Raw genomic sequence first — 17,671 nt, 5'->3', positions numbered from 1 at the left:
TTTGGAGGATGATAATGAAGAAGAGAATCATATTATCGAAATATCCTTCAAACACAAGAACCAGAAGTGCTGGATCAATTAGTTGAACAAGAAATTGTTACTGATAATCAGTTGGTGGAGCAAAATAATAACAATTAGTTACCAACTGATACAAAAACAACTGAAACTGAAGAAAATATTCAGTTTCCAACTGAAGCAGTTGCTGAGATGGATGCAACAAATACTGAATATAGATGGAGGAAATCACATCCACAAGAATTGGTGATAGGTAATCCATCTGATTCCGTAAGAACTCGGAATCAAATGTTTAATTTATTTGTTCATTCTGCTTTCGTTTCCCAACTGGAACCTAAGAAAATTGATGAAGCTCTTGCTGATCCTAAATGTATAAATGCAATGCAAGAGAGCTAAATCAGTTTACCCATAACAATGTCTGGAACTTAGTTCCAAGACCAGTTTCTAAAACCATTATAGGTACAAAGTGGGTATCCAGAAACAAACTGAACGAAGATGGTTTGTTGTGCGCAACAAAGCGAGACTTGTTGTAACGTCTCGAAAAATTGAAGGTTCACGTGAACCACATGCATGTAAGTTATTAAATTTCTTTTGTATTTTATCAAATTTATTTAAAGAATTAAATTCATATTTATTTTATTAATTTGTGTTTAATTTTTTTATGCATAATTTTTGCATGATAAGATTTATTTCATGATATTTTAAAAGTTCATGCACTAGGAATTTTAAGTTGCATTTCACGCTCGAACGAGGAACGGAGACCGGGAAAATAACAAAAAAATTATTTTTATTACATGATTAATTTTTATTAAATAATTTAAGGTGTTTTAAATGTATTTTACAAGAAATGGGCTTTGTTGGGTATTTTTACCTGCTAGAGCATATTTTTCAACGATACGCAAATTTTATCGAAACGTAGGACTTTTTGAGGGTTCGACTAATAATTTCAAGAACTTAACTAAACAAAATATTTTTCGAGATTGTGTTTGGACTTAGTGGGCCTACTTTTAAGCTTATTGGGCTCAAAAATCTTTTAAACTTTTTAATTAATAACTAAGTCACATTATCTTGATTATTATCTATTTAAATATTGTACTATTGGCTACCCTACACCAATTATTCTACATCAGCCGACACTCCTCTCCCCTTCAGCATTTCACGTGGGGTTTCAACATCTCCATGGATGCAACTCTCGGCCAAGCTCATTTCTTCAAGAAAAAATCACCTGGCGCTCACCCGACGTTCGATCTTCGACGTTCTTGTGTGAAATTCATCAAGGCACCCATGTATCATTTACTTTCCTTCATACACGCCATATATATGCTGTAATTTATGTCTTTGTATGAAAAACTTATGATCTACAACATGCTCAAAACTTGCATGTTTTTGTTTCCTTCTCATGTTGTCGTGTGGCTGCAAGGGGATGCAGTTTTTGGACATTCTAAGGACTGCTCAAGGCGTCTTGATCATGTCATAGGGCTGATGTCGAAATCTGGTGTAGAAAAGAAAGGGACCGTGTGTTTTGTTTGGTTGAAGAATGGTTGGTCGGGTGTAGTTGGGGCGTCCGAGTGAGGCCGGTCATGATGTGTGATGTAGAGCCCAAATCAGTATATGTAAAAGCCATCCATTTATTTAATTTGTTAAATTAATTATTTATGTTTAAAATGATTTTAGAGATGCATGATTATGAAATTGCATTACTTTAATTATTGCTGTTTATTTGATGTACGTTAAAATGTTTTCTCGAGTTTATGTTTCAGGCGAATATTTGATGCGGGATTGAGGGAAAGAGACCGGCGACGATTTTGGCGATTTTAAAATGTGGTATTTTATTTTAAGTTAGGATTGAGGCATTTTAAATGATTTATTAAGTTTTTAACATTTTTTTAGAAGCCTAATTTAATTTATTAAGTGATTTTAAGATTTTAAACTTTTAAAGTTTATCAATTGTGAATTTAATTTTAATTAGGGGATTTTAGTAAATTTATTATGGGATTAGAATTTTATTAACTTGATAATTGGCTTAACAGTTTAATTGGCATGATTAATTAAATAATTAAACAAATTTTACCCTAATTAAAACAAACACACACCTTATACTTACCAATTATGTGGATGCAAACACACCACACACACACGCCCCACACACTTCTATTCACATATACACACACCCACACATTTCATTCCTTTATTTTATTATGGTGAGAGGAGAAGAGAAGAGTTATTGAAACTCTCTTCCAGCATCCTCCATATCACAACCTCCCTCTCCAAATTTCCTTCAGCAATCCGCATCGTGTCGCTTCGATATTCACCGTATCGTGAGTTTTAAAGATCAAAGGCATGTATATTCTTTCGTTGTATGCATCGATCTTGTCATAGTAGATATTTTGATGTATGTTATGCATGAAAATTTGATTACTATGAGCAAAGTTTGAGCGATTATTCATTGAATCGATTTCTGAAACATTTTAGATCTCAAAAGACGTTTTTGCTGTCATTTAGGTTCCGGTGTAGTTTCGGTTCGTTTTATGAAAATAATTTCAACATAAATAACGTAGATCTCTTTGATACCTTCGATTTGACATAAAATTCGTAATTTTTGGACAAGAAACGAGTGAGTTATGGTTGTTTTTGTGTAACTGCTCAAACCTGCGATCTTATGAAAATGATGTTCATCATATTTTGAAGTTTTTGATATGTAGGCTTCGTTGGTTACCGCCGGGCTTGTGTTACTGCATTTAGATATTTGGGGTGTTTTACGGGTTTGAATAAAGGCAATAGCATCCTAGGATGAGTCTTCAGGTGTTGATTCATGGTCCTTAGGCTTGGGTTGGAAAAATGACTCATTAAGTTAGTGAATTTTCCTGAATTTCCATGTCCAGCATGTACCCGGACCTCGATACAGAGTATGTGTCCATTTTCCTTCAAAAATATAAAATTTTCGTGCCTACCCGGATCCCTACACGGGGTCCGTGTACCCCTTTTTATAATTTTTTTTAATATGAATATAAAAGATAGGATTTGTTTGTGGTTATGAATATAAAATAGAGGATTTATTTTGGGGTTCTATGTCATGGTTTAGTACGATAATTAAACGAGGTCAAGTCCCGAGTGATCTAGAATATCATAAGCTATTTATTTAACTCGGTGGTGAGCATGAATACATACGTCTAAGCTATGAAAGATAAGTTTTTGAACTCATGTTAGTATGTGCAGCAGTGGCCCCAAGCTAGATCCAACGAATCCCTCAACGCCAAGTAAGTATGTTCGACGTGCAAAAGAAAATATTTTTAAATTTTGAGGTATGCTAAATGTCTTGTGACCAAATTATGAACGGGTTTGGAAGTCGGTGAACGTGGTCGAGGACCTCTCAACCCCGGTAAAGCATTACCGGGTTTAGATCAGAATTGGAAAGCAGTAAAGTATGACCAGAGACCAATCCACCCGTTAAAGCATGAACGGAGATATCATGTATGTGGTAGTGGACTTTCCTTGCCAGCCCAGTACTGTGGTTTAGTCTGATCACGCACATTTATGTATGGGTCACTTGCTTTGAAACATATCTGTACGCAAAATGATGTATGCATGTTCAAGTATGTATCATTCAAGTATGTTTATGAAAATTTTTATGATATGATTGCGCGTCAGTGTTATGAATGCAATTTCAAGTTTCAAGTATGTACGATCTATTTTAAAGATGCATGTGGTTTTATTACGTATTACTTGCTATTTTCAGTTTATACATGTTGAGTCTGTAGTCTCACGAGACTTGATCGATGCAGGTGAGGATGATGTTGAGGAGATGAGGGGGTGGGGACCAATGAGCTGACTTGGGCTGCGCAAGAGGCTAAACCCGAGGACCGCCCATGTTTTAAGATTTTATGCATGTTCAATTATTCTGATTTTCTGGAGTGGTGTTTTCAATGTTTTAAACGTTTACTTGTCGTAACTTGTTGGAAGTTGTTTTATTCTAAATATTTTAGTTAAGCAAATATTTATTAACGAAGTTTAATAATTTCTACTTATTTAAGAAAATTTTTATTTTTCGGCAAATTTAAAGTAGTTAAAAAGTACGGTACGTGACAGTTGGTATCAGAGTGGTGTTCTTGTAAAGTGTTATGCCTTCTGCCAGTTGCGAGAAGCTCACGAAGTCACACCTCAAGTCTGTAAATTTTAAAGTTTTAAATTCTTTCATGTAGTAAGCATCAAGTCATGATTGCAGCATGTACATGTTTTAAGTTCAAATTTTGTGCATCCTACGATACTGATATTAGGTTATTGTATGCTGGGTTATGTGTTAGGTAAATTTTAGAATCATATGCCTCCTAGACGTTTGGTTGCCCGTGGAGCAAGGGATGAGGACAGAGAGGCTTGTGATGGGGAGAGGGGCACTCCTCCTCACACACCGCTAGATATGCAGGCACAGATGCTTGCAATTATGACTCAGTTCTTCGCATAGTTTGCAGGGAACAATGCTGCAGTGGACACAGAGGCGAGGCCCAAACCAGAGGCAGTGTATGAGAGGTTTAGGAGGATGGATCCGAAAGAGTTCTCGGGGACTATTAACCCGATGATAGCTGAGGGATGGATTAAATCTAGCGATGCGATTTTTGATTTCATGGAGCTGCAGGATGCAGACAGGGTCAGGTGTGCCACATTCTTTCTGTCAGGAGACGCCAGGCTTTGGTGAGAAAGTGCATTTGTGTCAGTAAACTTGCAAACACTGATGTGGAATGGGTTCAAAGAAGTTTTCTACACCAAGTACTTCACTGATGAAGTACGATCCAGACTGACCAGGGAGTTCATGACACTACGACAGGGAGACAGCAGCGTAGCAGAGTTTGTGAGGAAGTTCGAGAGGGGGTGTCACTTCGTGCCCCTAATTGCAAATGATGCTCGGGAGAAGCTTAGGCATTTTATTGATGGGTAACGGCCGATCTTGCGCCGTGATGTGAGGGTTGTTGGTCCGACTTCCTATGCCGTTGTCGTATCTAGAGCCTTGAAGTAGAGCAGGACGAAAGAGACATCGAGAATGATAGATAGGGTAAGCGGCCCTATCAGGCACCTCAACCGCAGCAACATCAGCGACCCTAGTTTAAGATACCTTTCCAGGGAAAACAGGGGAAGAGGCCATTTCAGAGACCGCAGAAGGGCAAGGGTCCTATCCCTCAACAGAAGGCTCCTCAGAGGCCTGGTAATTTCCCGGTGTGCCTGAAGTGCAATTGCCAACATCCGGGACAGTGTTTGTGGGGATCGGGCAAATGCTTTAAATGTGGAGCCAGTGACCACATGTTGAAGGATGGCCCACAGTGGATGCAGCCGACCCAGGGAAGGGTGACTGAGGGAAGGGTGTTCGCCATGAAAGCTCAGGAGGCGGACCCAGTCACGACCTTGTTGACTGGTAACTTATTTAATGCAGCATAGTATTAGTTTTTCCATGCATGTTTCGTACTGATTTGGGATTATTAGTGTGCTAATTAGTACATTTGGTGTCTTTCATCACTTGAGGTTAAGGTTATAATTTTGGTATATAAGTTTTGTGTTGTGCTAACGCCTCTCAGGAACTATTTTCACAAAGAGATCATTGGCCACAAAAGCCCTAATAGATTCAGGTGCCACTTACTCCTTTATCTCGGAGACATTCGCTAATCATTTGGACATCAAGTCCATTGGGATCGACGTGAATTATTATGTGACAGTCCCATCAGGGGAAGAGTTATCAGCTACTAGTGTGGTCAGAGACATCGATCTTGAACTACAGGGCCACTTAGTGTATGCCGACTTGATTGTGTTGCCGATGTCAGAATTCGATATTATTTTGGGAATGGACTAGCTAACAAAGATCATAGTTCTTATTGACTTCCAGAAAAGGTCAGTGTTAGTAAGACCTTTGGGCATGGAGCAGTTTTTTTTTGAGCCAGACAGATGGAGAAGTTTCCCTCGTATGATCTCTTGCATGCAGTCACGAAGATTTATTCACAAGGGATGTCAGCCTTTCTTGGCAAGTATTATTTCCGCACCTGATGTACCCACTCCGTCGATATCTGATGTGCCAGTAGTAAGAGATTTTCCTGATGTTTTTCAAGATGACGTTCAGGCCTTCCACCAGAGAGAGAGGTGGAGTTCGCCATTGATCTTGCGCCAGGCACAGTGCCAATCTCTAAGGCACCGTTCCATCTAGCTCCAGCTGAGATGTTAGAGCTCAAACAACAGATTCAGGAGCTTCTTGACAAGGAATTTATTCGCCCTAGTTTCTCACCATGAGGCCCACCAGTGCTCTTTGTGAAGAAGAAAGATGAGAGCATGAGACTGTGCATCGATTGCCGAGAGTTGAACAAGGTAACGATCAAGAATAAATACACACTACCAAGAATCGAGGACCTATTCGATTAGTTTCAGGGAGCTATAGTGTTCTCTAAGATAGATGTTCGATCAGGGTATCACCAGCTGAAGGTAAAGGATGCAAATGTTCATAAGACAGCCTTCAGAACCAGATATGGACATTACGAGTTCTTGGTGATGCCGTTTGGACTGACGAATGCTCCAGCAATTTTTATGGACCTCATGAATCGAGTATTTCAACCCTACTGTGATCAGTTCGTCATATTGTTTATTGACGGCATTCTTATATACTCGAATAGTGATGATGTGCACAATCAGCATTTGAGAACATTGTTGCAGGTTTTGCAGAGCCACAAGTTGTATGCAAAATTCAGTAAGTGTGAATTCTGGTTGGAGAAAATAGCATTTTTGGGTCATATAGTATCTAGCAGTGGTATTGAGGTGGATCCACCAAAGGTGGAAGTCGTTAAGGGTTGGGTTGAGCCGAAGAATGCATCAGAGATCTGCAGTTTCCTAGGCTTAGTAGTTTACTACAGAAAGTTTATTCAAGGATTTCTTCGATAGCAGTTCCACTCACCTTATTGACCAAGAATAATGCCAAATTCGTATGGAGTGAAGAGTGTCAGAAGAGCTTCGATACCTTGAAGCAAGCTCTTATTTCGACGCCAGTTTTAGCATGCCTTCAGGGCAAGGCAATTTTGTGTTGTACACCGATGCATCTAAGCTTGGATTAGGCGCAATGTTGATGAAACATGGTCGGGTTATAGCTTATGCTTCTAGACAATTAAAAGTGCATGAAAAAATTATCCGACTCATGATCTAGAGTTAGCTGTCGTGGTCTTTACGTTAAAGATTTGGAGATGTTATTTGTACGGCGAGAAATTCCAGATATTCACTGATCACAAGATTCTCAAGTATTTCTTCACGCAGAAAGAGCTTAACATGAGACAAAGACGGTGGTTGGAGTAGGTAAAAGACTACAATTGTGAAATTAACAACCATACAGGGAAAGCTAATGTTGTGGAAGATACTTTGAGTAGAAAGGTAGCAATCTTAGCATAGATGTCAGTGCAAAGACCTTTTCAGTCAGAAATTCAGAGGTTTGGCTTAGAAGTTTATCATAAGGATAGAGCTCCCAAGCTGTCTAATCTGACAGTCCAATCTTCTTTGCTAGACCGAATCCGTAAAGGACAACCTTCAGATGAGCAATTACAGAAATGGAGACTGAAGGATGAGACCAAGGGCATTGTACTTTACACGGTGTCTGATGATATTGTGAGGTACAGAGGGAGAATGTGGGTGCCTAGTGTTGATTCGATCAGAGAAGATATTTTGTCAGAGGCACATAGATCTCCGTATTCCATCCATCCAGGAGGTACCAAGATATAAAAGGATTCGCAGATGCTGTATTGGTGGCCAGGTATGAAGCGAGACATCCGCTGATTTGTGTCTGAATGTCTCACTTGTCAACAGGTGAAGGCAGAGCATCAGAGGCCAGCAGAGATGCTTAAGCCACTTCCTATTCCTGATTGGAAATAGGAGAATATCACCATGGATTTTGTGGTTGGTTTTCCGAGGTCAGTCAAAGGATCCAATGACATTTGGGTTATAGTGGATCGACTAACTAATTCGACATATTTCTTATCAGTGAAGACGACTTTCTCCATGACTCAGTATGCAGATCTCTATATCCGGGAGATAGTTCGTTTGTAGGGGATTCCAGTTTCTATTTTGTCCGACAAGGACCCGAGATTCACATCGTCCTTTTGGAAGAGTTTACACGAAGCCATGGGGACGGAGTTGTTATTCAGTACTGCATTCCACCCTCAGACAGATGGTCAGTCTAAGCGAGTGATTCAGATATTGGAAGATCTGTTGCGAGTTTACCTACAAAAACAGTTTTCAATCCTCTATAGGTATGGCTCCCTACGAAGCATCGTATGGAAGGAAGTGCAGATCGTCGATTCATTTGGAAGAAGTCGGCGTGAGATCAGAACTTGGTCCAGAGATTGTTCAGCAGACTGCAGATGTGGTTGTCAAGATTCGAGATAGGATGAAGACCGCCCAGAGTCGTCAAAAGAGTTATGCTGACAATAGGAGGAGAGATATTGATTTTGCCGTAGGATATCACGTAATTGTGAAGATAGAACCTATGAAAGGTGTTATGAGGTTTGGGAAGAGAGGCAAGCTGAGTTCGAGATTTATTGGACCATTCGAAATTCTTGACAGAGTTGAGACACCGGCTTATCGTCTAGCCCTACCGCCGAATTTGGTCGGAGTGCACAACGTGTTCCACGTTTTGAGGAAGTATATTGCAAATTATTCGCATGTTTTGAGTTTTGAGCTGTTGCATTTGGCTCCAGATATGTCGTATGACGAAGGACTTGTCCAAATTCTAGACAAACAGGAGCGGAGACTTCAGAACAAAGTGACCAAATTGGTCAAAGTCCGGTGGCTGAATCAATCAGTGGAGGAGACCACTTGGGAGACCAAATCAGATATGAAAAGTCGCTATCCGGAACTGTTTGTTAAGATTTAATTTCGAGGACAAAATTTATTTAAGTGGAGGAGAAACTGTAGAACCCAAAATCAATATACGTAAAACACATCTATTTATTTAATTTGTTAAATTAATTATTTAAGTATAAAATGATTTTAGAGATGCATGATTTATGAAATTGCATTATTTTAATTATATGTTTATTTGATGCACGTTAAAATGTTTTCTCGAGTTTATGTTTCAGCTAATATTTGATGCGGGATTGATGGAAAGAGACCGGCGACGATTTTGGCGATTTTAAAATGTGGTATTTTATTTTAAGTTATGATTGAGGCATTTTAAATTATTTATTAAGTTTTTAACATTTTTTTAGAAGCCTAATTTAATTTATAAGTTATTTTAAGATTTTAAAATTTTAAAGTTTATCAATTGTGGAATTTAGTTTAATTAGGGGATTTTAGTAAATTTATTATGGGATTAGAATTTTATTAACTTGATAATTGGCTTAACATTTTAATTGGCATGATAAATTAATTAATTATACAAATGTTCCCCTAATTAAAACACACACACACACCTTAAACTTAACAATTATGTGGATGCAAACGCACCACACACACACCCCACACACCACACACTTTTATTCACGTATACACACACCCACACATTTCATTCCTTCATTTTATTATGGTGAGAGGAGAAGAGAAGAGTTATTGAAACTCTCTTTCAGCACCCTCCATATCACCACCTCCCTCTCCAAATTTCCTTCAGAAATCTTTCATTGATTTAGCAGCAAAAAAAATCGTGCCTCAAGTCGCCCAGATCATTTCTCGCACCGTGACGCTTCGATATTCATCGTATCGTGAGTTTTAAAGATCAAAGGCATGTATATTCTTTCGTTTTATGCATCGATCTTGTCATAGTAGATAATTTGATGTATGTTATGCGTGAAAGATTGATTATTGCATTGAATCGATTTCTGAAACATTTTAGATCTCAAAAGACGTTTTTGCTGTCATTTAGGTTCCTGTGTAATTTCGGTTAGTTTTCTGAAAATATTTTCAACATAAAAAACGTAGATCTTTTTGATACATTTGATTTGATATAAAATTCGTAATTTTTGGACAAGAAACGAGTAAGTTATGGTTTTTTTTTGTGTAACTGCTCAAACCTGCGATCTTATGAAAATGATGTTCATCATGTTTTGAAGTTTTTGAGTTGTAGGCTTCGTTGGGCACCGCCGGGATTGTGTTAATGAATTTAGATATGTAATGAGATGTGTTGGTGTTATTTGGTGGTTCGTTTGGGTCGGGATTGGCTTGGGATGTAATAGAAGTCATAGGAAGCGAAACGATGTCGAATTACGGGTTATTGTTGTATTGAAGTTGCATGTCGATGTTTGTGGACGTTTGGGGTATTTGTACGGGTTTGAATCAAGGTAATAGCAACCTAGGATGAGTCTTGAGGTGTTGGTTCATGGTCCTTAGGCTTGGGTTGGAAGAATGAATCATTAAGTTAGTGAATTTTCGTGAATTTCCATGTCCAGCATGTACCCGAACCCCTTCCCGGACCTCGACACGGAGTCCCTGTCCATTTTCCTTCAAAAATACGAAATTTTCGTGCCTACCCGGACCCCTACACGGGGTCCGTGTACCCCTTTTTATAAATTTTCTTTTTAATAAGAATATAAAATATAGGATTTGTTTTGTGGTTATGAATATAAAATAGAGGATTTATTTTGGGGTTCTATGTCATGATTTAGTACGATAATTAAACGAGGTCAAGTCCCGAGTGATCTAGAATATCATAAGCTATTTATATATTTCGGTGGTGAGCATGAATACATACGTCTAAGCTATGAAAGATAAATGTTTGAACTTATGTTAGTATGTACAGCAGTGGCCCCAAGTGAAATCCAACGAATCCCTCAACGCTCTATTTTAAATGTTATAAATGTGAGTTCAAGTTTCAAGTATGTACGCTCTATTTTAAAGATGCATGTGGCTTTATTACGTATTATTTCTATTTTCAGTTTATACATGTTGAGTCTGTAGACTCACTAGAATTGATTGATGCAGGTGAGGATGATGTTGAGGAGATGAGGGGTGGGGACCAATGAGCTGACTTGGGCTGCGCAAGAGGCTAAACACGAGGACGGCCCATGTATTAAGATTTTATGCATGTTCAATTATTTTGATTTACAGGAGTGGTGTTTTCGATGTTTTAAACGTTTACTTGTCGCCACTTGTTGGTAGTTGTTTTATTCTAAATATTTTAGACGAACAAATATTTATTAACGAAGTTTAATAATTTCTACTTATTTAAGAAATTTTTTATTTTTCCACAAATTTCAAGTAGTTAAAAAGTACGGTACGTGACATGTGAACTATCGCAAGTCATGTAAACAGACCCCGGTGTGTCCTATTCATGTCTTAGAGCAGTTGCATGTTTTTGGAGTTGGCTTGAGTGCGGTTGGGGCCATGAACATGGAGAGAGCCGCGAGTGAGGGTTTGAGAGGAGCTGTGGCTGTGGTGGTCGCGGCCGCTGTGGGATGAGGTTAAATAGGTCCAAGAGGTTGCAACAGTGGGCTATGAGGGCCTGGTGTGTGGCGGGTTCCGTCGGTTGTGGGCTAGGACCGATATTATGGTGATGGGGCGACTAGGGCTTTCGATGGGTGACCATGTGGTTTCCAGCAGCTGGTTGTCATGTTTTATTGTTTCATAGTGGGCTGGGATTGAGGTTTAAGTGCTATTAGTGTTTGGTTTAGGTATAGTAAAATTTGGGAAAGATTTGGTTGAGTTTCAGTTCGATTCGGGTTAAAACCGGGACCCCGATCTAAGTTTTAAAACAAATCGGTTAAGTTGTAAAATGAGCTCGAGTTTATGTATAGGAATGCTTTTAAATATGTTTTGGGATATTTTAAGGAGTTTAGTAAGATTCGGGTCGATTTTAGAGGTCCAGGGGAAAGACGGTAATTTTTGGGTTTCCAAGGGCAAAATGGTCATTTTGCACCCGGGGTGAGATTTTGGTCCTGACAGCGCCCTGAGCACAAATTTACCATATTTTAAACGTTTATGCATCTTGACCACGATTTTTAAGATTTTAAGAAAATATACGTTGCATGCTTGGATTTAAGAAATATTGCATATGTTCATGATTTTTATAAGTTATGAAAATGATGGTGTTTTGAATGATGGGAATTAGTTGTGGCTATCGAAGTATATGTAATGCATAAGACATATATGAAAATGATAATGATGAGGCCTATGTACAAAGGATGGGTAATCCTGTCACTGATGTCCAACAACCGCCGAGTATCATGGTTCTATATATGATGGATCCATCGTACATGATGATGTACGATAGTGACCTTTAATGAACTGAATTCACCAATGAAAATGATGAATGATGTGACACCTCTGACCCGTTTTAATAAAATAGCAGCGGAAATTAAAATTTTCTTAAAAATGGAGGAAGGATTCAAAATACATTTCATATATAATCAAAAGTATACACATGATCAATAAAATGATACAACAAAAATACAAAATATCATTTGTATGATCATGTCCAAAATGCTAGTAAAAGTAGTTTTCTTCCTTCCTTCTCTATATGCATATGACTCCGGTCCACAATCAACGTCCCGGCCCGTCGCTCTTATCTGCATCACATGAAATAACTGAAATGAGTTTTACAAGTGGAACTCTTACATAGCAATGATACATATCATACTCTGAAAACATGACTTTGAAAACATTAAATACCATCAACTTTGAAATATGAATATCATAGCATGAATAATAATAACGATGATATTTCTCTTTTCTCTGTTGGATTGATATCTATATAGCGTCTCTGTCTCTTACCTATATCCCATCGATATAAATCGATAACTCTGAGGGATATAAGCCTATGGTCGTTGATCAACTAATTGCATGCAATCTCTGACTATGTATCTATCAATCCATAAATCATTTGAATTCTCTCTTTGGCATTTTTTCAAACACTTTGAATACACTATTCTCTTGTATTCCCTTTTAAACAATTGAGGCATATACAGGCCTCTACTATACAATACAATGAGTCAATACATACTGATACCCCCAAAGGAGCCCGGGCCCGGGTAAAGCTCCGGACCCGGAAGGTTCTTGGACTCGGATAAGTGGAGAGCAGGGAGGAGATACCAAAGTATGGTTACATGCGGCGAGCCGGTGTGAAGGAAGGATCCCGGGTCTTCACTGGCCCGGCGAGTTGTGCACCACGTAGCAAGCGACTACCAGGGGAATAACCAGTCAGTACCCGGGGTTATAGCTTCCCGGTCCCAGAAGTTCCCGGGTAAATAATATCCGGGAAGAAAACCCAATCTCTCCCTGGTCAACACGTTCTCCGGAAAACTCGGAACCTGTACTCCCACGTTCTGTGACCAAGCCAACATTCAACACGTGGCCCACTACTTTACAACGTGGCCCACCACCCACAATCGTGACCATCACCCGAACTTTGTGGGCAAGTCACTTACCCGATTCACCTATAAGTACCCCTCGCAGGTATTCTCAAGGGGCATCGATCCTTTTCTCTAAAAAACACACAAGCACTCACGAAGATTCTTATTTTCTTCCCAAGTTTTCCTTTGCGTACATCACTGACTTGAGCGTCGGAGTGGATACGCCGGAACAACTTCCGGCGCTCCCCTAACGTTCTGTGGTTTCAGGGTTATTACTCACATCATCCCGGGCGTTGTCTTTCAGGTGACAGGGAGCTCAACCACCCCGGGCCATCAGTAACTCGCATTAACATTCGCACATATATCTAAACACTCGACTTGGCAAATCGCCCACCCGGCTACTACCCGATTTGCCCGGTTGACATCATTGGCGCCGTCTGTGGGAACTGAAGCTCGAGACGTAGATATGGTTTCCACTCGCAAAACTACTGGGAACAACTCTGGTCCTCAGAACCCTGAGGGGGGTAGGGGAACTCAAGAAAATCCATTATTCAGTCACGTCCCCGAGGAGCTGTCACAACTAATTGCTGCCGCTGTCCAAAAAGCTCTCGATGAAAGGGTCCCACCCGAATCTAGCCAACCAAGGGACAGTGAGGCTATGGGAGAATCTCCTCTCGAGAAAGAAAGAGACAGGGAAGAAAGTTCTCAGACGGTTTCCAAAGCTCCTACATCCACTGTGGCCCAGGAGCTGAAGGATTTGAGAAAGAAAGTGAAAGAATTGGAGGCCAGGGCCGGGTCCTCTCATGCGATAACCCCGGTCAGCTCCCGGGGATGCCCTTTCTCCCCGGAGATTGTAAGCGAGCCCCTCCCTGCTCACTTCAAGATCACCAACATCCGGGAGTATGATGGAAATTCCGATCCCGAAGAACATCTCGCCCGGTTTGAAAATATGGCGATGTTGCACTGTTACCCTGACAAGATAAAATGCAAGGTATTCCTCACCACCTTGGTGGATTCTGCCCAGAAGTGGTTTGAAAAGTTGGAACCCGGGAGCATCCAATCTTTCGAAGGTTTCGGGGACACCTTTGTACATCACTTTAGCAGCAGCAAGAAATACAAGAAGACTGCCTTCAGCCTGTTCGAAATAAAGCAGTTAGGCGATGAATCTCTCCGGGCATATATTCGCCGGTTCAACAAAGCATCCCTAGAAGTCCCGGCTTGTGCCCCGGAGACCAAAACTACAGCGTTCACTCAAGGGCTCAGAGTAGGAGATTTTTTCCGATCCCTGGTAAAGAAGCAGCCGGGGGATTTTGAAGATCTGTTGTCCCGGGCAGAAAAATACATAAACATGGAAGAAGCCCAGAGACAGAAAAGGGAATCTACCCGAAAAGAAAGAAATGACCGAGCTGGAAAGCCAGACGATAAAACTCGGGGAAGTGATCTCGGGCGTTTTTCTCGATACACCCCAATGAGGTCACGTCGGGACGAAGGGGTCCATATATGTGACGGCGATCGGGGAGCCTTATCATCCCGGTCACCCCTAAATTTACCACCTGTCACCAAGATGTGCTCTTATCACGGAGAATGCGCACACAGTACAAATGAGTGCAGAAGATTGAAGAGGGCCCCTTCCCAGTCGGGCCCGGGTGAGACATTACCATTAGCAAAGAAGTCCCGGGGACCACCGTGGATACCTAAAGATGCGAGGTGCAGGCCGGGGGATATAGGCCCGGTAAGAAAAGAGAAAAGGGATAGTCCCGGGCAAACATACCAGGGCCGAGTAATTAAGGACGGAGGAAGATCACCAGTCCTTGGGGTGATTAAAATGATTTCTGGGGGTTCGACAGATGGAGATTCTAACCGGGCCCGGAAAGCACATTCCCGGCATGAGAGTCTTGGGGTAGATAATACACTAGGAGATGATGTACCGGTCATCAGTTTTGGCCCCAGAGATCTTCAAGGAGTCAGCCTGCCGCACAATGATGCCTTAGTCATCCAGGCAAAAATAGCGAATTATGACATTCGCCGGGTCTTCGTCGATTCGGGGAGCTCGGTGAATGTTATTTTTCAGGAGGCCCTGGACCAAATGAAGTTAGAAGATTATCAGTTGCGACCGGTAGAAACAGCATTGTTTGGATTTGCTGGCCACACTGTCTACCCTCGGGGGGAAATCGTCCTACCCCTCACTGTAGGAACTGAGGAGCTCAGAAAGACAGTGATGACGGTGTTCACTGTGGTAAGTGCCCCTACCTCTTATAATATCATTTTGGGCAGACCTGCTATGAATGCTCTCCGGGCCGTGGCTTCCGTCTATCACCAAAAGCTTAAGTTCCCGGTGGGGAACAGAGTGGGAGAAGTAAGGGGAGACCAGCCATCTTCCCGCGATTGCTATGCAGAAACTGTCCGGGTGGAAAATAAAAGAGCCCGGCGAAGCGGCGAAGACCGGAGGGCAGGGAAGGAAGAGGTACACTCTATCCAACAAGTATATGTGGTGGAAGGGGAGGAGCAGGAAGAAGTAAGCGTCTTACCCGGGCAGCCCGAGAGGACGATTAAAATAGCTCGAGATCTGGAGCCAATCACCCGGGCTTAGTTGATAAGGTGCCTAGAAGAGAACGTGGACATCTTTGCATGGCTTTCCTCAGAGTTGGTGGGGATCTCACCCCACATAGCAGAGCACAAGTTGAACATCGTCCCGGGTTCCCGGGCAGTGAAGCAGAAAAAGAGACACTTTGGTCCTGAAAAGGATAAAGTGATTGCCGACCATGTGGCAGAACTATTGAAGGCCGGGCAAATCAGAGAGGTTCAGTATCCCACCTGGCTATCCAATGTAGTCTTGGTTCCCAAATCGGCCGGCAAGTGGCGGATGTGCGTTGACTTCAGGGATTTGAACAAAGCTTGTCCAAAAGATTGCTACCCCCTACCCCGGATTGACCAGCTGGTAGACTCCACATCGGGGTATGAGCTATTGAGTTTCATGGACGCATACCAGGGGTACCACCAGATCCCCCTAGCCCGAGAGGATCAGGAGAAGGTTAGTTTCATTACCACGGGAGGAACCTTCTGCTATGTGGTCATGCCCTTCGGACTGAAGAATGCCGGGGCCACATACCAGAGATTAATGGACAGGATATTCACCAAGCAAGCCGGGCGGAATATTGAAGTTTATGCGGATGACATCTTGATAAAGTCCCGGGCACATACTGAGTTCATCCCTGACCTCGAGGAGACTTTCGCCACTCTCCGGGAGTATGGGGTTAAGCTGAACCCGTCCAAATGCACATTTGGGGTTAAAAGTGGCAAGTTCCTCGGGTTCATGGTCACCGAGAGAGGAATTGAAGTTAATCCGGAGAAAGTCCGGTCGATTACTGAAATGGCATCCCCAAAATCGGTCAGGGAGGTGCAGAGACTCACGGGGAGAATCGCCGCCCTGTCACGTTTCATTTCCCGATCTGCACACCGAAGCTACCCTTTCTTCCAGGCCCTGAGGAGGGCTAAAGAATTTGGGCTGGGACGAAAAATGTGAAAAAGCTTTCGGGGAATTGAAGAATCATCTAGCCGGGCTCCCTGTCCTTGAGAAGCCCGGACCCGGGGAGAAGCTCTGGGTATACCTTTCTGCCACCGAGTATGCTGTCAGCTCTGTACTAATCCGAGAAGAAGATACGGATCAAAAACCGGTCTATTTTGTAAGCCATGCACTCAAAGGGCTAGAGATCAGGTATACAGAGGTAGAGAAAGTGGCCCTGGCCCTGGTTATCACAGCACGAAAACTACGCCCATACTTCTTGTCTTATCCTATCACTGTGTTGACTAACTCCCCTCTCGGGAGAATCATGACTCAACCCGAGGTCTCAGGAAGGTTGGTAAAGTGGACTGTGGAGTTGGGAGAATATGACATCGAGTACCGGCCCCGGCGGGCCATTAAGGCCCAGGCCTTGTCAGATTTCATCATTGAGATGGTGGTCCCCGATACCAGGGAAGTTTGGAGGGTATTTGTAGACGGGGCTTCCTGCAAAGAGGGTAGTGGCGTGGGGGTCCTGCTGATACCACCTACCGAAGAAAAAATACGGTTGGCTGTCAGATTGGACTTCCGGGCCTCTAACAACGAAGCAGAGTACGAGGCTGTTGTCAACGGGATAGAAGCAGCCCGGAATGCCGGAGCTAGCCGGGTCATTATCTATACGGATTCACAGTTGGTAGCCCAGCAGGTAAAAGGAGTGTATGAGACTCGGGAGGAAAAATTTGGGAAATATCTAGCTCTCATTAAAGATTTGTCAGCACATTTCACAGACTGGAGCATAGAGCAAATCCCCCGGGAGAAAAATACTGAAGCCGATGCCCTGGCAAAGATGGCTGCTTCACTTTCTGGTTGT

General features: G+C 41.8%; 1 protein-coding gene across 1 annotated transcript; it reads left to right on the top strand.

The window, feature by feature from the left end:
- Positions 1-13,767: 13,767 nt before the first annotated feature.
- Positions 13,768-16,824, top strand: LOC140830151 (uncharacterized). The gene is made up of 2 exons (XM_073193436.1): positions 13,768-15,816; positions 15,892-16,824. The coding sequence occupies exons 1-2, from the start codon at positions 13,768-13,770 to the stop codon at positions 16,822-16,824; spliced, it is 2,982 nt and encodes a 993-aa protein (XP_073049537.1).
- The last annotated feature ends 847 nt before the right edge of the window (positions 16,825-17,671 follow it).

This window comes from Primulina eburnea, chromosome 4 (assembly GCF_022965805.1).
Source record: "Primulina eburnea isolate SZY01 chromosome 4, ASM2296580v1, whole genome shotgun sequence".
Lineage (NCBI taxonomy): Eukaryota > Viridiplantae > Streptophyta > Magnoliopsida > Lamiales > Gesneriaceae > Primulina > Primulina eburnea.
Note: the sequence above shows the minus strand (reverse complement) of the source record. Positions and strands in the feature narration are given on the sequence as shown.